Source organism: Giraffa tippelskirchi, chromosome 5, assembly GCF_054371585.1.
Source record: "Giraffa tippelskirchi isolate mGirTip1 chromosome 5, T2T-mGirTip1v1.2.pri, whole genome shotgun sequence".
Classification (NCBI taxonomy): domain Eukaryota; kingdom Metazoa; phylum Chordata; class Mammalia; order Artiodactyla; family Giraffidae; genus Giraffa; species Giraffa tippelskirchi.
The window spans coordinates 94,784,593-94,808,776 of NC_137279.1; the positions used below are offsets into that span (position 1 = coordinate 94,784,593).

The following is a 24,184-nucleotide window of genomic DNA, read 5'->3' on the forward strand; positions in this document are numbered from 1 at the left end:
TTGTGCCGCGGGGACCCCAGCTAGCCCCGGACAGGGGGAGCCGTCACCGCCCCCTCGCCTCCCTCCGCCGCCCAGCGTCTACCGCAGCCACCTCGGGTCTCTCACCCGCCAGCTGCCCCAGCCCTCCGGAAGCGCCCGAAGCCCTTACCCAGCGCGGCGCAGCCCTCCGAGGCCAGCGCCGTCCCGGACGCGGCGAGTAGGGCGGTCAGCAGCGCGCAGCGGACGGCCAGCATGCTTCCTCCTCGGCTAATGCCCCATGTTCCCAGAGAGGCAGGCTGGCGGGCGGGCCGGGAGCCGACGGCTGGGGCGGGGCGGCGGGCGGGCTCAAGCCCGGAGGGCAGCCCTCATCCCCGGGGGGCCCGCGCTCCGCACGCACGGCGAGTCCCCGAGCCCTGCGCCGCTCTCGGCTCGGCTCCCTCTGGCCGAGCTCCGTGTCAGTGCGACTTCCCACTTGCACATGACTCAGAACCGCGGACGGTCCCGGCAACGCAGGAAAACATTTGAGGAACTCGCCCTGGAGCTGTCTCTAGGCTGTCCCAGGGTGCTGTTACGAAAGTCGAGGAGGATGGCGCAACAGCCCCGCGCACCGGCCGAGCGGAGGGGGTGGCTTCCTGCCCCAGCGCCGCACCTGAGCCTCCAGGGCAAGAGCTCCGAACCCCGCGGGGGCGAGCTCGGCCGAGGACCCTCCCCCTACTTCTGTTGATCAGAGCAGGGGAATTAGACACCACTGGCTCGGTTTTGATTTTTGGTTTCGTGACCAGGATTACTCTGTGAAAGGAGCACCTGGAGAGCACTGGAGGAGGCGATGTGCCTCTTACACTAAAGCAGTGCTTGGCAGCCCTTTCCGCCCCTCTGAACCACCTGGGAGCCCTTAAAACCATCAATGTCTGGTTCCCACCCCCAGAGATTCTGATTTGATGGATCTGGGCTGAGGCATCGGGAGACTCACTACGGTAAAGGTACGTTCTTTCCCTGTGCCTGTCTGTCCCCCGCAGTACCGACAAGGAAAAGGTTTGGGCTTTGGAAGGGGATTGAGACCTGGATTCTCATCCAGACCTCCACCTCTGTGTCTGTGACTACAGTTCCCTCGAGTTTCTGTTTCTTCATCTGTCAGATATAAGAAAGTTGTATTGTCAGGATGGTTATGAAGACACTGTGGTTGTGAAGATTTATACACCTGACACAGGGTCCAGGCCGAAGGTGTCAAAACATGCGTGTCGGCCCTCCCGATTTGACAGACAGAAACTGGTACTCCGCTTTTCAGAAGCAATCACAAACACCTCTTGAAAGAGCCCACCAAGTTTCCCCAAGGAGCCTGAAGCTAGCAGGGTGGCCTCACAGCTGAGTTTGGAGGGAAGGAAAAGTGCTGAAATAAGGTCTAGGCTGAGGAGTTTCTGGCCTGGCAGCTGCTAATTAGAATGTGCTTTTCCATTTGGGCTTTAGGCAGATCCTAAGCCGGATCCAGGTTCCTGGGATAACATAACGGGTGTGGCCTGATGGAAGCCCCTGGGGAATGGGACCTGGACTGAAGAGACACAGCTTCTGAAATGCAGGCCTCAGACCCAGGGGCCACTGTTTCTCTTTGGGAACCGCCCATCAGCAGTGCCTGGAAGGACCAGACACATGCCCTGACCCACCCCCTGACCTGATGGAGGCTAGTTGGGAGGGCTTGCTTTGGCCACACCCACAGACAGAGGGGGAAAAGGCATGTTGGAAGCTAAATTTTTTTTTACCGCAAGCTCTCTCTCCTGATATTTACTTATTAAAAAAAAAAAAAAAAGTACTTCTCTTTTTAAATTTACTTGATTGTGTTAGGTCTTAGTTGCAGCATGGGGATCCAGTTCCCTGACCAGGGATGAACCCAGGCCCCCTGCATTGAGAATGCAGAGTCTTAACCACTGGACCACCGGGGAAGTCCCTCTCCTGATATTTAAAATAAGGTTGCAGGAAGCAGTTCCTACTATGGCTGCCCCCTTCCCCCTTCTTTGTGGCAGACCTGAAAAATAATCAAAGGGTACTGAAACCAGAAGGCTTCAGAAAGCCCTCTGCAAAAGGAGAATTTGAAAGAGGGATGTTAAAGCCCAGGAACAGGTATGTCAGACCCCACCTGGATTCTGTGTCAAAGTGGGCCGCCCTGTCTAATTCACCAGCTGGAGCCTGTGTTCTGGAGTCAGATCAAGTTCCCATCTCAGTTCTGCCATTTGCTGACTGTGACTAAGGGCAAGCTATTTAACCTCTCAGAGCCTCCATTTCCTGATTTGTACGATGAGAGCAACAATATGCGAAATATTGTTATTGTGGTTCATATTAAAAGATCGGGCCTATCTTTATCTTCTCAGTCTCATTTTCTGCATCTCCAAGCTTGAATATAATTCTGTTTCTGCAGTGTTTATATATGCCTTCTCACCTCCACACCTTTGTTCAAGCTATTCTTTCTGCCAGAAATTCCCCTGGAGAACTAAACTATCGCCTGCCATATCAGTAAACAAAGGATATTACAGCCATCAAGAATCACCCTGCCAACCGGATGATGAACCCTGAGGGAACTCAGGATGGAGACAAATGGGTTGCCCACTGCCAAGTCCATGCAACAGTCAGCTAGATGCAGCCACCCCCCAACTGGTACCCGCTGAGGAAACTCAGGATGAGAAAGCACAGGATACTGGCCCTGGGTAGTTGAGGAGTATAGCAAAGGAATGATTGCAGTGAGACCAGACTCTTACATCTTCCCTTAACTTGAGATGTCTGGTTTTCTTTTATTAACAGTAATCTTTTGATGTTCTGACTACCCAGTCTTTTGTTGCAAAAACGCCTATATATCCTGGTTTCCCTCTTGCTTCTTTGGAGCAGTCTCTCAGATTTATGAGATGCTGTCTTGAAGTCCTAAGAATGTCCACCGAATAAAATACAACTCTCAACTTTTAGGTTGTGCTTTTTTTTCGGTCAACACCCTCCTTTGTCCTACACCCTACTCACTCTTCAGATGTAACTCCTGAGCCCTCCTTCAACTACTGCAACCTGCGTGCCTAGAGTCTTTGTTCCCCAACAAGAGAAGCCACCACATGGCAGTGAAGTGTAGCCCCCACTGGCCCCAAGTACAACAACGAAGACCCAGCACAGCCCCCCAAAAAATTAAATTTAAAAAATAAAAAGACTGGAGAAGGAAATGGCAACCCACTCCAGTATCCTTGCCTGGAATATCTCATGGACAAAGGAGACTGGTGGGCTGCAGTCTATGGGGTCGCAAAGAGTCAGGCACAACTGAGCAACTAACACTTACTTACTTAACTAGGAAACAAAAGATAAAATTAAATCCAAACCTAAGTGGGGCAGGGGAGGATGGAGTGGGGATACTTCATAGAGGTGGGAGGGAAAGTTTTAGGGGGACGGAAATGTTCCATAATTTGTACAATTGGTTACATGTCTGTTTATAAAACTTATCAAGCTATTCACTTAAAAAAGGGTGATTTTATGGTATGCAAATCGTACATCAATGAACTTGATTCTCACTGTCACCCCTCACCCCCTCAGGTAGAGGAGGTGGCTGAGTTTCTGATTGTCCCACAGCATCACAGGGTTTTTGCAACATCCTCTGTGCCCTGGGGCCCAGCAGCCTGGCCGCCCCTGAGAACTGGTTTGGGAAGCAAAGAGGCCCTTCGGAAAGGCCACTTTAGCCCCTGCCCCCGGACAAAATAAATAAATAAATAAAAATAAAAAGACTTAGCTGGGATGTCTTCTCCAGGAAGGTGACTTCTTCCCTGGAATCCTATCATTCACGAGGTTGGATTAGGTGGTTTGTCCCTGTGCTGTCTCAGAACTCCCTGCTGGGCTCCCCTGGTGGCTCAGTGGTAAAGAATCCACCTGCCAATGCAGGAGACTGTCCCTGATCCAGGAAGATTCCACATGCTGCGGAGCAACAAAGCCGATGCGCCATAACAATTGAGCCTGTGTTCTGGAGCCTGAGAACTGCAACTACTGAGCCCCTGTGCCACAACTGCTGAAGCCCGTGTGCCCTAGAGCCCATGCTCCTCAAGAGAAGCCACCCCAATGAGAAGCCCACACACTAAAACTAGAGAAAAGCTTACGCAGCAATGAAGACCCAGCACAGCCATAAATAAATGAATAATTAAAAAAACGACAACCACCACAAAATAACTCTATGCTGACTTTGTCCACCACCCCATCTTTCCTGCCACACCATAAAACTCATCTCTGTCCACACTGCTGAGCAGGGCATAGCATATGGTGGCCCTTTGTTGGGGAGCTATGGCCTCCCTTGAAACACAGCTGAGCAAGCTCTCTAACCTCCGTCAAGCCCCACCTGAACTCTGCAAGTAGAGGTTCAAAAATCATGGGCCAACATTCCAGGCTTTATGATGAAAAATACTGATAAGAAAGAGAAGGGAACATACTTGCTTGGTTCAGCCTGACTTGCCTTCTCCCAGGCCTGATTCCTGATAACCAGCACCCATGGGGGTCACCTGGCCTCAGGCTCAGCTTCCTGCCCCCAGGAAAAGGCAAAGACTCAGGCCTACAAGGGACACAGACTTGGCAAGAGCTCCAGGGTGATTTGCAGAGTGGGGACGGGGATAGCAAGTCATTGGAAATCAGAAGTGAGGACCAGACAGGGCTGAAGGCCCCCGGGGCCTGGGGTTGTTAGACACACTGCGGGCATCATGCAGTAGAAGCACAGCGAGGACTCTAAGCAGGGCTCCTCTGTTGGGGAACCTTGCTGCTTACAAAGTTCTTTCACAACTTAATCTCTTTTGAATTTCTTAACCCTGAGAACTAGGTGATACACATTGTCCCCCAAATTCAGAAGAGTACCCTGAGGCTCAAGGAAGTGAGGTGACTTGTTCAGGACTGCACGGCTGGTACCAGGCAGCTCTAAAGCCTGGCTCTTGACCCAGAACTCTCCCTGAAGGGAGGGCGCAGTGGGCACAGGACCAAGGGCGCTACAGGACATCCAAGGACCCCATCACAGTAGGCACTCGATGGTAGGTAGATTAGGAGGGAAGAGTAGGCAGAGGGTCCCTGGCATTTGGTACGCCCCCTTCGTTGGGCCTCCCAGGCCCTCTCCCCCTACCCAGTGTGAGTCCCTGCAGTTACCCTGGTTCCCCTAGAGAGGGAAGCTCTGGACTGGCATCATTTTTTGTATACCCTGGTGGCTCAGAAGGTAGAATCTGCCTCCAGGACAGGAGACCCAGTTTCCATCCCTGGGTTGGGAAGATCCCCTGGAGGAGGAAATGGCAACCCACTCTAGTATTCTTGCCTGGAGAACTCCATAGACAGAGGAGCCTGGCGGGCTACAGTCCATGGAGTTGCAAAGAGTTGGACACAACTGAGTGACTAACACTAGGATTCCACAGTTGATTTACAATGTTGTGTTAGTTTCAGGTGTACAGCAAAGTGATTCAGTTACACACATTTTTTTTTTCAGATTCTATCTCCTTATACAAAATATTGAGTATAGTTCCTTGTGCTATATAGTAAGTCCTTGTGGATTTTATCAGACTGTTTCTCAAGAAGCAAGTCCTCTCTCACCTTTGACCAAAGAGATTAAGCCTCTTATACTTTGCCACAGGCAGAGGTCTGTTGGAGGCCCCATAGGATAAATACACAGATTGTTTTGAATCCAAAAGGTACTTATTCATCATCTGTTCCTCCTCCCTCAAGTGTCCTGAGGTAAAATAGTTTGCCAAAGGTGACACATGCAATGATCCCTGGTCAGGACCCCAGATATCTCAAGTCTTGAAACACTCTTTTCTTTTAATTAATTTATTTTTTTTTGAAGGATAATTGCTTTACAGAATTTTGTTTTTTTCTGTCAAACCTCAACATGAATCAGCCATAGGTATACATATATCAAGAAGTGTTTTTTCTTTTTTTTTTGTCTTTTTAAAAATTCTTGCCCTGCCCCCATCCCATCACGCTTGGGCTGATGTGTTAGGGTATTCTCAGCCCAGAGAGTTAAAAACAATATCCTCTGTACTCTACTCACCTTTAGGAGCAATAATGATCCTAAGAAGTGCAAGGGTGGAGAGTGGGGTTGGGCTGACCTGCAGACCCCTCCCCTGGCCTCTGGCCCTGATTTAACCAATAATTACCAGAAAGTGCTCATTATTCCCTGAAACTTTCCACTCCCTTTCTTCTCACCTGGGAGGTTGACAGCAAGTGGCGAGCTGAGGTTTAACATGGGGACCTCTCCAATCAGCAGAACTCAGTGTCTTAGACCAGCAGCAACCCCCACTCCAGGATCAAGCCCCAGCCAGCACCCTCTTCCTGCCTGGGTAGTCTTCTCTACTTTCAGAGCTGAGGAATGCAAATCTCCAGCTCCGACAAAACAGTCCAGCTCTCTCTAGTCACCACCACCATTTTTCATCACATCACCAGCTGGGTTTATCTTTAGAAAAGGAATTTTGTTTATTACTTATGGCCATGCCACGCAACTTGTGGGGTCTTAGTTCTCCGGCAAAGGATTGAACCCAGGCCCTCAGCAGTGAATGCGCAGAGTCCTAACCATTGGACCTCCGGGAATTCCCAGGAAATTTTTTTTTTTAGACAGTACTGGGTCTTCATTGCTGCCAGGGCTTTTCTCTAGTGGCAGTGAGCTGGGACTATTCTCCAATTACAGTGTGCAGGCTTCTCACTGTAGTGGCCTCTCCGGTTGCAGAACACAGGCTCTAGGGCACGTGGGCCTCAGTAGTTGTGGCTCCCAGGCCCCAGAACACAGGCTCGATAGCTGTGGTCAGCATGTGGGATCTTGCCAGATCGGGGACAAACCCATGTCTCCTGCATTGGCAGATGGATTCTTTATTACTGAGCCACCAGGGAAGCCCCCAGGGATTGTTTTAAATTAAAGTATAGTAGATTTATAGTATTATATTACAGTAAGTATATACGAAGCTTCAAGTTTTGAACGTTCAAAGATTCGAACGTGTGTTCCCATGTCCAGTCACGTAAGTTAGTTCTCGTGTCTTGCGTACGTTATCATGAAAGTGTATCCTCTACAAGTGGTTGTGCTTTTGTGTACTTTACTGTGCAGTACTGTATAGAGTACTACAGTATTTTTATTTCAAGCCCAGGGACTCCAGAAGTAAAAAGGTAGACAGAAATGAATCCATCGAGGAACCAGAACCTGTGCCATCACCATCACATGTGAGTGAAATTGCAGCTTGCCCTGTCTCCTATTGGTGACCCTTCAGCTCTACCATCTCCCACCTCCTCTCTCTCCTCCAGTCAGTAACTCTTCTTGCCTGTTCACTCGATGCCACCCACTGTATGCTAGCTGTTTTACTGTATGTACTACTGTACTTTTTAAGGTACTATACTGTAGGATTAAAAATATTTCATTTTTCCTGTTTGTTTTTTAATTATTACTTGTGTGAAAGGCTTCCCTGGTGGCTCAGATGGTAAAGAATCTGCTACAATGCAGGGGACCCGAGTTCGATCCCTGGGTTGGAAGATCCCTTGGAGAAGGGAATGGCAACCCACTCTAGTATTCTTACCCGGAGAATCCCATGGTCAGAGGAGCCTGGTGGGCTATAGTTCATAAGTTGCAAAGAGATGGACACAACTGAGTGACTAAAACACATGTGTGTGAAAAGTATTAGAAATCTATTACAGTATGTACTGTAATGTTAATTGTGTTAGTTGGGGACCTAGGCTAACTTTCTTGGACCTATGAAAGTGCCCTCAGAACAGAATTCATTAGTATGTAGGAGATTTACTATAGTTTCAGATGTACAGCACAGTGATTCAGTATTTTTATATATTATACTCCATTTAAAGTTATTATAAAATATTGGCTATATTCCTTGTGTTGTGCAATATATCCTTGTAGCTTATTTATTTTATACATAGTAGTTTGTACCTCTTTGCCCTCTACCTCTGTCTTTCCCCTTCCCCCACCCCTCTGTCCATGGGTAACCACTAGTTTGTTCTCTATATGTGTCAGTCTGTTTCTGCTTTATTACATTCATTTGTTTATCTTCTAGATTCCACCATAAGTGATAATATACAGTATCTGTCTTTGTCTGACTTATTTCACTTAGCATAATACCCTCTAGGTCCATCCATGTTGTTGCAAATGGCAAAATTTCATTCATTTTTATGACTGAGTATATTCTATTGTATCCATTTTGTGTGTGTCTATGTGTGTGTATATCTCACATCTTTGAGAAGGGATTCTTTTAGCCTCGTTCTCAGAAAGGGTTTATAAAATCTCCCTTTTTTTGTAATGTTTATGGAATGTTATAATTTTGTTACTACTAAAAAGCATGTGCTCATTGTATCTGATTCTTTGCGACCCCATGGACTGTAGCCTGCCAGGCTCTTCTGTTCATGGAATTTCCCAGACAAGAGCACTGATGTGGGTTGCCATCTCCTTCTCCAGGGGATCTTTCCAATCCAGGGATCAAACCCACATCTCCTGCATTGGCAGGCAGATTCTTTACCACTGAGCCACCGGGGAAGCCATTAAAAAGCAGCACAATTAAAATTAAATATGATCTAGCAATGCCATTTCTGGGCATATATACAAAAGAATTGAAAGCAAGGACTCGGATATTTATATACCCATGTTCACGGCAGCGTTATTCATAATTGCCAAAAGGTGGAAACAACTCAAGTATCCATCTATATGTGGATGGATAAGCAAAATGTGGTATCTCTATAAATGAAATATTCATTCTTAAGAGTGATTCTGACACATGCTGCTATGTGAACGAACCTTGAAGACATTATGTTAAGTAAAATAAACCAGACACAAAAGGACAAAAACTGTATGATTCCACTTACATGAAGAACCCAGAGTACTCAAACTCATAGAGACAGAAAGTAGAATGGCAGTTGCGAGGGGCTTAAGAGAAACTGAAATTGTTTAATATGTATGGAGTTTCAGTTTTTCAAGATGAAGAGCTGTGGAGAGGGATGGTAGTGATGGTTTCATATAATGTGAATGTACTTAATGCCACTGAACTGCAGACTTAATTATGGTTAAAATGGTAAATTTTTTATCATATAAACTTTACTATATTTTTTAGAAAGCATCACAATGATAAAATTAAATAAACTAGGGGCTTGAAAATTCAGATATATTAAATAGATGCATTATTGAGTACATGAGAAAGGGAGATGACCCATGTTATTAAAGGACTTAGCTTGAAACTCTTTTAGAGTGTGGATTTTTTTAAATGCAATACAACACTCAGGAAACTCAAAATGAGGCTCTGTGACAACCCAGAGGGGTAGGACAGGGTGGAAGAGAGGCTCAGGAGAGAGGAGACAGGTGTATGTATACCTATGACTGATCCATGTTGCTGTACGGCAGAAACCAACACAATATTGTAACTGTCCTTCAACTAAAGATAAACAAATTAAGAACAAATTCTCTGGTAAAGAAAAAATGCAATATACAGTATAATTCTGTGTACATAGACTTTGGAACAGACTGCCTGGGTTCAACTCCAGTTCTGTCACTTATTAGCTATGAGTCCTTAGATATATTACTTAACATCATTGTGTTTCAATGTCTCCATCTGTAAAATAGAAATAAAAACCCTCATAGGACTTTTTCTTTATGTTTTTTATTATTATTTTTTTTTATTTTTGACTGCGTGGGGCCTTCGTTGCTACATGTGGGCTGTCTCTGGTTTGCGGAGAGTAGAGGCTACTCTTGCTTTCAATGCATGGGCTTCTCATTGTGATGGTTTCTCTTGTGGAGCACAGGCTCTAAGGTGCTCTGGCTTCAGTAGTTGCGGCCATGGGCTTAGTTGCTCCGTGGCATATGGGATCTTCCCCTACCTGGGATTGAACACACGTGCCCTGCATTGGCAGGCAGATTCTTGACCACTGGACCACCAGGGAAGTCCACCCTCATAGGATTTTTATGAGACTTGTTAGTAACACATGTAAAATGTTTATAACAATGCCCCACACATGGTAGGTCCTATATGAGTGTTTGTTTAAAAAATGTAAATTTTCTTCAAACACATTTTTTTCTAGACAAAAAGTAAATTTTCCCCACATTTTTTTCTAGACCAAAGAGTCCATCTGAATGTGTTTTTTAAAATTATATCTCATTACATGACCCATAAAATGAACAGGTTGCAATAGAATTTGGTTATTAGACATTCTCCGAGGCCCCTTCTAGCTTCATGGGTTAAACAGTGTTCTGGATTAGAGAACAGTTAACCAGCAGACTTCACAGTTCCAGCATGGTTTGCTTCTGCCATCAGCAGGAGTCTCTCAGGCCTGGGGCCTCTGTTTGCCGGTTCACCGTTCCTGGAAGATAGTTAAACTTGGATTTCACAGGTACATGTGAGCTGTTTGTTCTTGTACTTCCCAGCAGAGGCTGTGTTACACTCTGGATTTTCACAGAATAAGAGTTGAGTAATAATTACCCTTCACATCGCTGATTGTTTTCTCCATTTGTGTCCATTAGCTAGCTCTTTAGCAATCATTCCTCTATGCGTAGCTGTACACATATGTGCAGACATACATGTGTAAGCAGATTCTTGAGCCAAATTGCCCGAATTCAACTCCAGTTCTGCCACGGACTAGCTGAGGACCTTGAAAAATTTCTAAACCCCATTTCTCCAACCTCATTTTTCCTTATCTGTAAAATGGGAATAGGAAGACTTTCTACTGCACACGGTTATTGTGAGGATTAACTGAGAAAACTTTCTGAGGTTACTTATCTCAGTCCTGATACCCAGTAAGTGCTCAGGAGCTGTTAGTCTGATAATGATAACAAGCAGCATGTGTGATACCTTGCCCATCCCATGGAGATGAGTGTCACTTAGGAAAGAAGGATGTCATATCATTTTTTTTTACTAACTGAAACTTTCCTCCAAGGAAAAAAACATTATTTATACTGGCCATTTTCATGAGTCTCTTTGCTATATAAATTATACACTTTTCTGAATCATACTGAATATAATTTTATTAAATTTCAAGCAACATAGCCACTCTCTTAGGTGGCACAGTGGTAAAGAATCTGCCTGCCAATGCAGGAGATGCAAGAGAATTGGATTTGATCCCTGGGTTGGGAAGATCCCCTGGAGGAGGAAATGGCAACCCACTCCAGTATTCTTGCCTGGAAAATTCCATAGACAGAGGAGTCTGGCGGGCTACAGTTCATGGGGTTGCAGAGTCGAATGTGACTGAGCACACACATATTGATTACATATAAAGCTGAAAATAATCATACAATTGACATCCGTGTACTGCCATCCAGATTAAGAAATGTAAAACCATATTGTAGGATTACTATGTTCAACCTTTGAGTTGCCTTGGACAACCTTACCATCCCTTCCTTCTTAATTCACTCTTTTTGGCTTCCACGCTGTCACATTTTCCTCCCACCTTCCTGGCCACTCCTTCTCAGTCTCTTTTGCAAGTTCTTCCTCCTCAATATGAATTGCTCCCTAGGCCACATTTTTCTCCCAAACATTCTCTCCCTAGTCTATTTCATCCACTTCCACCGACTCAAATGTTTATCATCCACCCAAATATTTTGTTCTCACTTGTGATCAGCACATACAACTGCTTACCTGACATCTCAACTTTGAAGTCTCATGTGCAACTCAAATTCAACGTGTTCAAAGCTGAACCATCCTCTTCCTCTCACCTCTTCATCTCCCTCCTATGTTCTCTACCTCAGGGACTTTCCCCACCCTCTGCCCATGTCGGAAACCTAGTAGTCATCTTAACTCTTCCTTCTCTTCTCTGTCATCTAGTTTGTTACATCACTGCAGTCCAGATCTCAAATCCATCTGCCTCTCTCTATATTCATCACACTAGTCCACGTCTATCATATCTCTCCTTTTCGCTTGGAACACTTATTGCCTTCTCATAGGCACCGTGTCTATTTAGTCACCAACTAAATAGACACCACTGTATCCTCAGTGCATAAAACAAGTTCCTGGTACAGAGTAGACACTCAATAAATATTTATTACATGAATAAACAAATGAATGTTTATGACCTTATTCGAGGAGTCTTTATTTTAATCAAAGTGGAAGAGGGAATGAAGGCCATATATGAAGAACCCACAGCTAATATCATATTCACTGTTGAAAGAATGAAAGGTTTTCCCTAAAATCAAGAACAAAATGAGGGTGCTCGCTTTTGCCACTTCTATTCAGCTTAGTACTGTAAGTGCTAGTCAGAGCAATTAGGCAAGGAAACAAAATTAAAGACATCCAAATTGGAAAAGAGTAAGTAAACTTACCTCTGCTCACCTGTGCTCACAGACGATATGTTCTTATTTGTTAAGAGAATTCTAAAGATTTCTCTCTGTCACACACACACACTTATTAGAGCTAATAAATACATTCAGCAAAGTTGCAAGATTCAAACTTTACACACACAAATCAGTTGCATTTCTATAGCAATGAACAATTAGAAAAGGAAATTTTTAGAAAAATAAGTTTATTTACAATAGCAAGAACAAAAGTAAAATATTTTACTGACAAGGCAAAAGGCTTGTATGCTGAAAACTACAAAGCATTGCTGAAAGAAATTGAGACCTAAATAAATGGAAGCACAGCCTGTGTTCATGGATTTGAAGATTTAATACTGTTAAGATGACAATACTACCCAAAGTGATCTACAGTTTTGATGCAATTCTTATCAAAATTCCAATGTCACTTTTTGAAGCGATAGAAAAAGCCACCCTAAAATATATATGAAATCTCAAATGATCTGAATACTCAAAACAGTCTTGAAAAAAATAAAATAACATTGAAAAACTTACACTTTTTTATTTCAAAACTTACTACAAAGCTACAGCAATCAAAACAGTGTGGTACTGGCAGAAGGTCAGACATACAGATCAATGAGATAGACTAGAGAGCCCCCAAATAAATCTTTATATCCATGGTCAACTTATTTTCTTCAGTGTTATTGAAGAATATATAATTGATATGGCCAACTGATTTTCTGACAAGGGTGCCAAGACCATTCAACAGGGAAAGGACTGTCTTTTCAACACATGGTGCTGGGAATACTGGATATCCACATGTAAAAGAAAGAAGTCACAGTGGTCCAGTGGTTAGGACTCAGCACATTCACTGCCATGGCCCAGATTCAATCCCTAGTGGGGAAGATCCCTCAAGCCTCACAGTGAGAAAAAAAAAAAAAAAAAAGGCTCTTACCTAACACTATATACAAAATTAATTCAAAATGAAGAAAATGTACAAAAAGGACTTCTCTGGTGGTTCAATAGTTAAGACTCCACACTCCCAGGGCAGGGATCACAGATTCAATCCCTAGTCAGGGAAGATTCCACATGCTGTGGGGAAACTAAGCCCATGTGCCACAACCACTGAGCCCACGTGCTGCAACTACCGAAGCCCATGCACCCTAGAGCCCATGCTCTGAAACAGAAGAACCCAAGCACCACAACTAGAGAAAGCAATGAAGACCCAAGGCAGCCAAAAATAAACAAATAAGAAGAAGTCAGGAGGAGTTCCCTGGTGGTCCAGTGGCTAGGACTCGGCACTTTCACTGCCATGGCCTGGGTTCAGTCCCTGGTGCAGCCTCGACAAAAAGAAAAGAAGAAGTAAGGACTCTTACCTAACACTATATACAAAAAGTTAACTCAAAATTAAGAAAACATACAGGAAGGACTTCCCTGGAGGTCCAGTGGTTAAGAGTCTGAACTCTCAGTGCAGAATCATAGGTTCAATCCCTGGTCAGAGTACTAAGACCCCACATACCTCACAGTGTGGCCAAAAAAAATACAGAAAAATCTTCATGATATTGGTTTTGGATATGACATTAAAAAAACAAGCAAACAAAAGGAAAAAATAGGTAAATTGGACTTCATCAAAATTAAAAACCTTTGTGTATCAAAGGGCACTATCAAAAGAATGAAAAGAGCCCACAGAATGGGAGAAAATATTTGCATATCATATATTTTATAAGGGATTGATATTCAGATTAGATAAAGAAACTCTTACAACTCAACCACAAAAATAAAAAATCCAATTCAAAAATGGGTGAAGGGCTTATATATACATTTCTCCAACAAGCACAAGGAAAGATATTCAACACCATTGATCATAAGGGAAATGGAAATAAAAAGCACAGTGAGATACAACCTCACACCCATTAAAACGGCTACTATCAAAAAATAGAAAATAACAAGTACTGGTGAGGATGTGGAGAAACTAATGTTGAGCATTACTAGCGGAAACTGAAAATGATGCAGCCTTTGTGGAAAAGTTTGACAGGTCCTCAAAAGCTAAACAAAGAATTACCATATGATCTAGCAATTTCACTCTTATTATATATCAAGAAGAATGGAAATCAGGAGCTAGAATAGATATATATATACTCATGTTCATATATGAGTGTTTTACAATAGTCAAAAGGTGGAAACAACCCAAAAGTTCATAATTGATAAATGGATAAACAAAATGTTACAACATAGATGAACTGGACCACATTATGCTAAGTGAAAACAGTCAGACACAAAAGGATAAACATTACAATTCCACTTACATGAAGTACCTAAAATAGGCAAATTCATAGAGACAGAAAATAGAATAGAGGTTACCAGGGTCTAGGGGAAGGGAGGGGTGGAGAGTTACTGTTTAATGGATGAAGAGTTTCCGTTTGGGAGGATGAAAAAGTTCTAGAAATAGATAGTGGTAACGTTTATACAATACTGTCAATATACTTAATGCCACTGAATTGTGAACTTAAAAGATAGTTAAAATGGTAAATTTTATGTTTTGTATCTTTTTGCCTTTCCCTGCTGTTAATGGGGTTCTCAAGGCAGGGATATTGAAGTGGTTTGCCATTCCCTTCTCCTGGTGGAGAAGGAAATGGCAACCCACTCCAGTATTCTTGCCTGGAAAATCCCATGGATGGAGGAACCTGATAGGCTACAGTCCATGGGGTAGCAAAGAGTCCGACACGACTGAGCGACTTCACTTTCACTTTCACTTTCACTTTCACTTCTCCAGGTAGAGCACGTTTTATCTGAACTCTCTCTCCACCATGACCCTTCTGTGTTGGGTGGCCCTACACGGCATGAGTTAGACAAGGCTATGATCCATGTGATCCGTTTGATTAGTTTTCTGTGATTGTAGTTTTCATTCTATCTGCTCTCTGATGGATAAGATAAGAGGCTTATGGAAGCTTCCTGTTGGGAGAGACTGACTGTGGGGGAAACTGGGTCTTGTGCTGATAGGTGGGGCCATGCTCAGTAAACCTTTAATCCAATTTTCTGTTGATGGGCGGGGCTGTGTTCCCTCCCTCCCAAAGAATTGATGCTTTTGAACCATGGTGTTGGAGAAGACTCTTGAGAGTCCCTTGGGTGGCAAGGAGATCAAACCAGTCAATCCTAAAGGAAATCAGTCCTGAATATTCATTGGAAGGACTGATGCTGAAGCTCCAATGCTTCAGCCACCTGATGTAAAGAACTCACTCCAAGGAAAAGACCCTGATGCTGGGAAAGATTGAAGGCAGGAGGAGAAGGGGATGACAGAGGATCAGATGATTGGTTGGCATCACCAACTCGATGGACATGAGTTTGAGCAAGCTCCGGGAGTTGGTGACGGACAGGGAAGCCTGGCGTGCTGCAGTCCATGGGATTGCAAAGAGTCAGACACTACTGAGCGACTGAACTGAATTGATGTTATGTATATTGTACCACAACAATAAAATATGTGGAAGGGAAAAAGACCAATATAAAATGACTACACTTCCAGGAGGAATATCATACTACCCATAAAACAGATGTCTACTTCTCATAAGTCAAAGTATGGTCAACAAAGCAAAATCCACTCCACATGTTTTTAAACTGAGGGAATGAAATATAAGGAATTACTTACAAAGGTGTTGCAAGTGCTCGAAGAGCAAAGGGGGAAGTGAGACTTGGACAAAACTACCACACCATTGGTCTTCCCTGGTGGCTCAGATGGTAAAGAATCTACCTGCAGTGCAGGAAACCCAGATTTGATCCCTGGGTCAGGAAGATCCCCTGGAGAAGGGAATGGCAACCCACTCCAGTATTCTTGCTTGGAGAATATCATGGACAGAGAAGCTTGGTGGGCTGTAGTCCATGGGGTTGCAAAGAGTCAGACACAACTGAGTCACACACACACACACACACACACACACACATCAGCTCTCTTGGAGCTCCAGCTTGTTTCACTGTGCCGATCTTAGGACTTGTCAGCCTTCAAATCACATGCTGCTGCTGCTAAGTCGTGTCGGTCGTGTCTGACTCTGTGTGACCCCATAGACGGCAGCCCACCAGGCTCCTCTGTCCCTGGGATTCTCCAGGCAAGAATACTGGAGTGGGTTGCCATTTCCTTCTCAGTGCATGAAAGTAAAAAGTGAAAGTGAAGTCGCTCAGTCGTGTCCGACTCTTTGCGACCCCATGGACTGTAGCCCACCAGGCTCCTCCGTCCATGGGCAAATCACATGAGCCAACTGCATATAATAAATCACTTTATTAAAAGAGATTCTTATGGGATATAAAGAGAGATAATACACACACACCAGATATATGCATCTATCCATATGTAGATACCAGTATAAGTCATAGACCCTAATGGCTCCATTTCTCTGGCTAATACAGGCAGAAATGGAGTTGAGAAAAAAGTGAACATCATTAAGGGTTTGGGAGTTCCTATTCAGTATGAGGGCGTCAGTTTCATAGTGGAGTTGACATTGAGATGGACCTTAAAGATAGAGATGAGAAATGGAGAAGTGAGGGAGAAGATAGAGAATATTTCAAGCAGAAGCAACAGTACAAACAAAGACATAAAGACAGGAAAATTCTGGCTTAATAATACATACAACATAGCACTTTATAGTTCATTGCTTGCTGCCACACACCCTACTGAGTCACCGCACAGGAGCCAATTCAAAATCAGGGCCCCAATAAACTTGCCAAAGGGCCCACAAAGCTAGACCCAAGTTGTTAGCTCCCATCCCCAAACTCACAGCCTCTGGAGCAAAATACAATCTCCTCAGAACCTTCTGGCACAGGATGCCTTTTCTCCCTCTTTCCCATAAGCTCTCTCTGGATATACTGTGTTTCAGCCAAAGAAGGCTTGAGGAACCATGAACCGGAAAGTCACCTGTGTGTAGATGACTTGGCCAACTTGAGAATGCCAGATCCTGAACTGCCAGCAGGGAAAGCCAATTTATCCCACAAAATCCTCAAAAAGCTCATCAGTTGTCAGTTCCAAAGACCTCTGAAACAAGTGTGTATGTGTCTGTGTGTGTGTGAGAGAGAGAAAATAGGGAAGGGGTGTGTGCTCAGTCATGTCCAACTCTTTGAGACCCCATAGACTATAGGCTGCCAAACTCTTCTGCCCATGGGATTTTCCCAGCAAGAATACTGCGGTGGGTTGCCTTTTCCTCCTCCAGGGGATCTTCCCAGCTCAGGGATGGAACCCACATCTCTAACATCTCCTGCATTGGAAGGCAGATTCTTTACCACTGAGCCACCTGGGAAGACCAAAGGCGGGGTTGGTTGAAAGCTGTTCAAGAGGCAGCTCTCTCAATCTCCCCCTTCTACCTTCTATTATGGGGTAACTGCTTTCCTTTCACTCCACAAAAATCTGCAGGTTTATTCTCTAAATAAGTTAAAGCAGGGCCTCTGAACTCGAGGACACCAGGCACGTTTGAGAGGACAGGCGTGGTTTCTAGAACTGACTGTGTGTACGCTGAATGCTACACACTGAGGTCTGCTGCTCTCTGCTCTTTTCACCAACCAGATCACTAAGGGCCAGATCAGTGCTCCCCCTGAAAGGGGACTGCTAGACTTCTCCGGGAAATCGGATGAGCCTGAGAAGAAAAGCCAGAGATTCAAATATTTGGGAATTTTCCCAGTAAACAGCCCACTCAGCTACCCGCCACACAGAGCTTCCTTCCAGTCAGCATTTTGGTTCCTGTGTCAAATATTTCCCATCAGTTCCTCCACACCCCTCCTCTGCCCTGCCCTCTGCTTGGGGAAGCTCCCAGGTATGGATGAGGAGCAGCCTCCCATACCCTCCAGCTTCTGGTTGGCTGGGTCAATGTGGAAGCCAGGAAGAAAACAGGAGGGGCGGAGAGGGGTGAGGTCGCCTCAGGCTCCCTGTGTCTCTCCACCAGACCCAGCTACTCCATTCTGCCTTTGTAAACAGTCATTTTGGAAATAAATCCTCCTGAAATTATCCTAATTTGTGTGTACCTGTGTTTACTGTTGGGATCTGACCAGTCAAGGATTACCAGACAGCTGAGTAAAAAGCCTTCAACACACAAGATACAAGCAAACAACAGAAGAGGAAAAAACAAAAAGAAAAGCAAGTGTAGAAACAGTCTGTACAGGAAAGAGACTTTTAAAAAGAAAAGTTTCAGTAATATTCTCAGAGAGACACTAAAGATATTGTGTTCATGAAACAAAAATGAAATATTATTTAAAAAGAGGAGGGACATTCAAGGATGAAAAAAGAGGTCTTTGAAAATTAAAAACATGACAGAAGAAATTAAAAACTCAGTAGAATAGTTGAAAGACAAAGAGATGTTTCAGAAATTAGAACCAACAAACCCCAAAGGAACAGAGTATAAAAGGACAAGATAAAATGAAACCGTCCAAGAAGTTTACTATTTGAATAGTAAGAGAGAAAAAGAGAAAATAGAGAAGAAAAAATAGTTTAAATAATTCAAGATTTCTCAGAACTAAAAGACATGAGTTTCTGGACTGAAAGAGCCAGGTGAGTGCCTAAAACAAGGAATGAAACTAGACCCACACAGAGGAAGCACTGAAGACAAAGAAAGACTTACAGACTTTCAGCAAGAGAGAAAAAAATAATCACCACAAAGAACCCCTGTGCCAGTTACCAAGGTATTGTTTCTTGGCTCCAAGTCCACTTTTTAAGACCTACTCAGTAATGATGGCTGGGATTCCTTTAAGCATCTCTTCTTGACAGCAAGCATGTTGGAGGGACATTGCAAGAGGAAAGGACTTTTCTTGTTGGTTTCAGCAGCTGCACCATTGTTCAGAGGTAGGGGGAAGGACATCCTGAGGTGCTCTGCCCCAGCCATGCTACAAGCCTTCACACTTGGGCTCTGCACCCCACCCTCTTTGCGTGTCATGCTACCAGCTGTGGCTCACCTGTCTCCTGAAGGGTTGCTTTCTGCCTGCCCAGCACAGCCAAACAAATATATTAAAAATAAATACATATATAAAAATAAACTTATGAGCATTTGGAGTGCCTCACAGAAATGTGGCCAAAAACAGAACAGGCCTGTGGAATTTGTAGGAGGAAGACAGCAGCAGCAGAGACTCTGAGGCCACCTGAGCATGGCTCAGCTGATGACAGCTCCGTCAGGAAGCACAGGTCAACACCTATCCCTGTACAGAAAGGCCTGCAGTTCTGCTGCTACAGACAACCCGGTAAGGAACTGGCAGTTGTTTCCTCCTTGCTTTCAGAATCAGGCTGTCACCTCTAGATGGGCTCAGCTGTGGTTTGTGACCTGCCAGGCTCAGGGGACTTTCCAATGTCTTCCTTCCCTCTCCCCACCCTCCAGCCCTCTGCCCTCAGGGTCCCCAAGTTAAACAATCAAGATGCACACTTTTGCCTCCAGGCACCACACCCCATCCCTTTCCTGGAGCTCCACCCTGCCCAAGATGATAGAGAGGAGGGGATTAGAGAGGAAGAACACAAGAAATGAATACAGTGGAAGTTAGTCCTATTGCTGTCCTTGAACCATAGGAAAGGGCAGGGTGAGAAGAAGGACCCAAAAGCAACTGAGATGGGGTGTGGCAGGCTCTCCTCCACTTTACGCCCCTCGGAGGCTCTGGCTTATTCCCAGGAGCAGGCTGAAATGCCTTGGCAAAGGAAAGGGTGCTCCAGAAACCACCCCTGCTTTTATCTCTTTCCACATCTCTGGCTACTTTCTCCTTGCAGTCTGGGCTACAGCCACAATAAACAGTGTTGTTGAGTTCAAGAACATTGGTTTGGCATCGGTAAGTGAGGCTCCTGCCCTGGGCCCCACACATAGAACACCCCACCTTACACACACACACACTCTCAGGGCACAGCAATTCCCTGGTTCAGCGCGAGGATAGACATGAGGGATGGCACAGAAGACATCTCCTCCCTCTTGCTCTGGATGGTGCTGAGAGAGATGTGAGGCCTAGGAAAAGCCAGAGCCATTCTTGGAGCATTGCCCCCTGGCACCACCATCACCCAGAGAACAGGAGGACAGAGGAGCTGAAGTCCATTCACCACCACTTGGACTTTTCTGATACTCCAACTCAGGGTCAGCAAACCCTAGCCTTTGCCACATCAGGCCCCTGACCTATTTTTATACAGCATGTGATAGATGAATCTCATGAATATAAAAGGGCCAGATACAAAACGTCATAGACCACCTGACTCAATTTATATAACATGTAAAAACTGACAAAACTGATCGATGGTGTTGGAGGTCAGGATAGAGGTTACCTTTGGGGAAGTGGGGGCAAGCGTCTGGAGCAGGGCACAAAGGAGGTTTCAGATGTGATTACATGGATAGCTCACTCATTACAGTTGTTTCTAGATATTTGTTTCAGAAGCTTATTATAAATAGTATTTTTCTTTTTTAAAATACTTTTTAGGACTTCCCTGGTGGCACAATGGATAAGAATACATTTGCCAATGCAAAGAACATAGGTTCAACCCCTGGTCTGAGAAGATTCCACGTGCAATGGAGCAACTAAACCTGTGTGCCGCAGCTACTGAGCCTGTGTGCCACAGCTACTGAGCCTGTGTGCCACAACTATTAAACCCCATGCGCCTAGAGCCTGTGCTCTGCAACAAGAGAAGACTGCAATGAAGAGTAGCTCCTGCTCACTGCCACTAGAGAAAGCCCATGCACAGCAACAAAGACCCAGTGCAACCAAAAATAATAAATAAAATCAATACTGTAAGTATAAAAAACAAAAAAAAGATACTTTCAAAATTGAAACATATTATACATGGCCATGAGGTACACTAAGCGTATACCTTAAGTGTATAGTTCAATGAATTTTTGCATATGTATACATTCATGGCGGCTTCCCAGGTCACACTAGTGGTAAAGAACCCAGCTGCCAATGCAGAAGACTTAAGAGATGCGGGTTCCATCCCTGGGTCAGGAAGATCCCCTGGAGAAGAAAATGACAACTCACCCCAGTATTCTTGCCTGGGAAATCCAATGGACAGAGAAGCCTGGCGGGCTACAGTCCATGGGGTTGCAAAGAGTCTGACTGAGCAACTAACACCCTCCCTTTCTTCCATATATTCGTAATAGCTATAGAATACTCCTAGCATCCCAGAATGGTTTTCTCCATCCCCAGGACCACAAAGTAACCACCAGTGCGAGAATTACTATTTTTGGTTCTGTTTCTTTTTTTTCCCCTGCAGTGGAAGTATGGATTCTTAACCACTGGACGACTAGGGAAGTCCCAGTTCTGCTTCTTCTTGATTTGGGCATAAATGAAGTCATACATATTGTTATCCTTTGTGTCTGGCTTAGTTTATTCAACAAAATGTCTCTGAGATTAATTCATGTTGTTGTATGCACTCAATAGTTCATTCTTTCTGTTGCATGAGTTATCTCATTGTGTGGATGTGCAATTTGTTTACCCGTTCTGTTAATAGACACTTAGACTGTTTTGACTTTTCAGCTACTGTGAATACAGTTGCTTTGGACATTCTTGTACATGTCTTTTGAAAAATGTATGCACATTTTCCTCTCTCCTAGAAGTGAATTTTCTAGTCACAGAGTAGGCATACTTTAGTGGGGCTTCCCTGCTGGCTCAGCAGAAAAGATTCCACCTGCAATGCAGAAGCCTCGGATTCCCTGGGTGGGAAAGATCCTCCAGAGAAATAAATGGCAACCCACTCCAGTATTCTTACTTGGGAATTCCCATGGACAGATGAGACTGGCGGGCTACATACAGTCCATGGGATTGCAAAGTGTCAGACACAACTTAGCGACTAAACAACAACAAATACTTAAGCAATTAAGTATTAAGATAGTAAGTTTTATGTACTAAATCTCTCTCTACTTCAAAGTCATAAAAATAGCCACTTTGTTCACTTCTAGATGCTTTATTGCCTTACCTTTTATACTTTGGCCTATGATTCATTTTGGCAAGACATCCTGGAATGCGAAGGTAAGTGGGCCTTAGGAAGCAACACTATGAACAAAGCTAGTGGAGGTGATGGAATTCCAGTTGAGCTATTTCAAAACCTAAAAGATGATGTTGTGAAAGCGCTGCATTCAATATGCCAGCAAATTTGGAAAATTCAGCAGTGGCCATGGGACTGAAAAGGTCAGTTTTCATTCCAATCCCAAAGAAAGGCAATGCCAAAGAATGCTCAAACTACCACACAATTGCACTCATCTCACATGCTAGTAAAGTAATGCTCAAAATTCTCCAAGCCAGGCTTCAACAGTACATGAACCATAAACTTCAAGATGTTCAAACTGGATTTAGAAAAGGCAGGGGAACCAGAGATCAAATTGCCAACATCCATTGGATCATCAAAAAATCAAGAAAGTTCCAGGAAAACATCTACTTCTGCTTTATTGACTATGCCAAAGCCTTTGACTGTGTGGATCACAACAAACTGTGGAAAATTCTTAAAGAGATGGGAATACCAGACCACCTGACCTGCCTCTTGAGAAATCTGTATGCAGGTCAGGAAGCAGCAGTTAGAACTGGACATGGAACAACAGACTGGTCCCAACCTGGGAATGGAGTACGTCAAGGCTGTATATTGTCACCGTGCTTATTTAACTTATATGCAGAGTCCATCATGAGAAACGCTGGGCTGGAAGAAGCACAAGCTGGCATCAAGATTGCCGGGAGAAATATCAATAACCTCAGATATGCAGATGACACCATTCTCATGGCAGAAATCGAAGAAGAACTAAAGAGCCTCTTGATGAAAGTGAAAGAGGAGAGTGAAAAAGTTGGCTTAAAATTCAACATTCAGAAAACTAAGATCATGGTATCTGGTCCCATCACTTCATGGCAAATAGGTGGGGAAACAATGGAAACAGTGAGAGACTTTATTTTGGGGGGCTCCAAAATCACTGCAGATGATGACTGCAGCCATGAAATTAAAAGACACTTGCTCCTTGGAAGAAAAGTTATGACCAACCTAGACAGCTTATTTAAAAGCAGAGACATTACTTTGCCAGTAAAGGTCCATCTAGTCAAAGCTATGGTTTTTCCAGTAGTCATGTATGGATGTGAGAGTTGGACTATAAAGAAAGCTGAGCACCGAAGAATTAATGCTTTTGAACTGTGGTGTTGGAGAAGACTCTTGAGAGTCCCTTGGACTGCAAGGAGATCCAACCAGTCCATCCTAAAGGATATCAGTCCTGAATATTCATTGGAAGGACTGATGCTGAAGCTGAAACTTCAATACTTTGGCTGCCTGATGCAAAGAACTGACTCATTTGAGAAGACCCTAATGCTGGGAAAGATTGAAGGCAGGAGAAGGGGATGACAGAAGATGAGATGGCTGGATGGCATCACCGAATCAATGGACATGAGTTTGAGTAAACTCTGGGAGTTGGCGATGGACAGGGAATACAGGGAATACAGGGAAGCCTGGGGTGCTGTAGTCCATGGGGTCGCAAAGAGCTGGACACAACTGAGTGACTGAACTGACGATTCATTTTTAATTAATCTTTAACACCACTGAATTGTTCTTAATTTGAATTTTTTTTTGCTTCTTAATTTAAATTGTACATTTTTAAGTGGCTACAATTATCAGTTTTATATTAATCTATTTTACCATAATTTTAAAAGTTACTGAGGACATCATAAAAGTTTTTCTTTATGCGGATTATAGCTAACAATATTTATCTTTTTAGAAAATAAATAAGGACTTCTCTAGTGGTCCAGTGGTTAAGAATCTGCCTGCCAGTGGAGGAGGAGAAAGGTTCGATTCCTGGTCAGGAAATATTCCACATGCCAAAGGGCTACTGAGCCCGTGAGCTGCAACTACTGAAGCCCATGTACTCTACAGCCCATGCTCCGAAACAAGAGAAGCCACCACAGTGAGAAGCCCATGCACTGCATCTAGAGAAAGCCCACGCAGCAACAAAGACCCAAGGGAACAAAAATAAATAAATATTTTTTAGTTAAAAAAAAGGAAATCATTAAAAAGAAATTAAAAAAAGAAAA

At 44.1% G+C, this 24,184-nt stretch overlaps 1 protein-coding gene and 1 long non-coding RNA gene across 3 annotated transcripts in view; one reads left to right on the forward strand and one right to left on the reverse strand.

The window, feature by feature from the left end:
* IL6R (interleukin 6 receptor) overlaps positions 1-420 on the reverse strand; it is a 53,602-nt gene extending 53,182 nt beyond the window's left edge. Inside the window, exon 1 of the mRNA XM_081494670.1 lies at positions 149-420. Coding sequence (XP_081350796.1) covers positions 149-233 — 85 coding nt within the window. The 5' untranslated portion in view covers positions 234-420. The remainder of the gene's footprint in view (positions 1-148) is intronic.
* On the forward strand, positions 327-24,184 carry LOC145507640 (uncharacterized). Of its 2 annotated transcripts, XR_014054983.1 has the most exons (3): positions 727-959; positions 7,086-7,158; positions 20,615-24,184. It is a non-coding gene; the product is annotated as an uncharacterized LOC145507640 (long non-coding RNA). The 2 variants fall into 2 exon arrangements; XR_014054982.1 differs by lacking the exons at positions 7,086-7,158; positions 20,615-24,184 and adding an exon at positions 1,444-2,922 and having other exon boundaries at positions 327-959.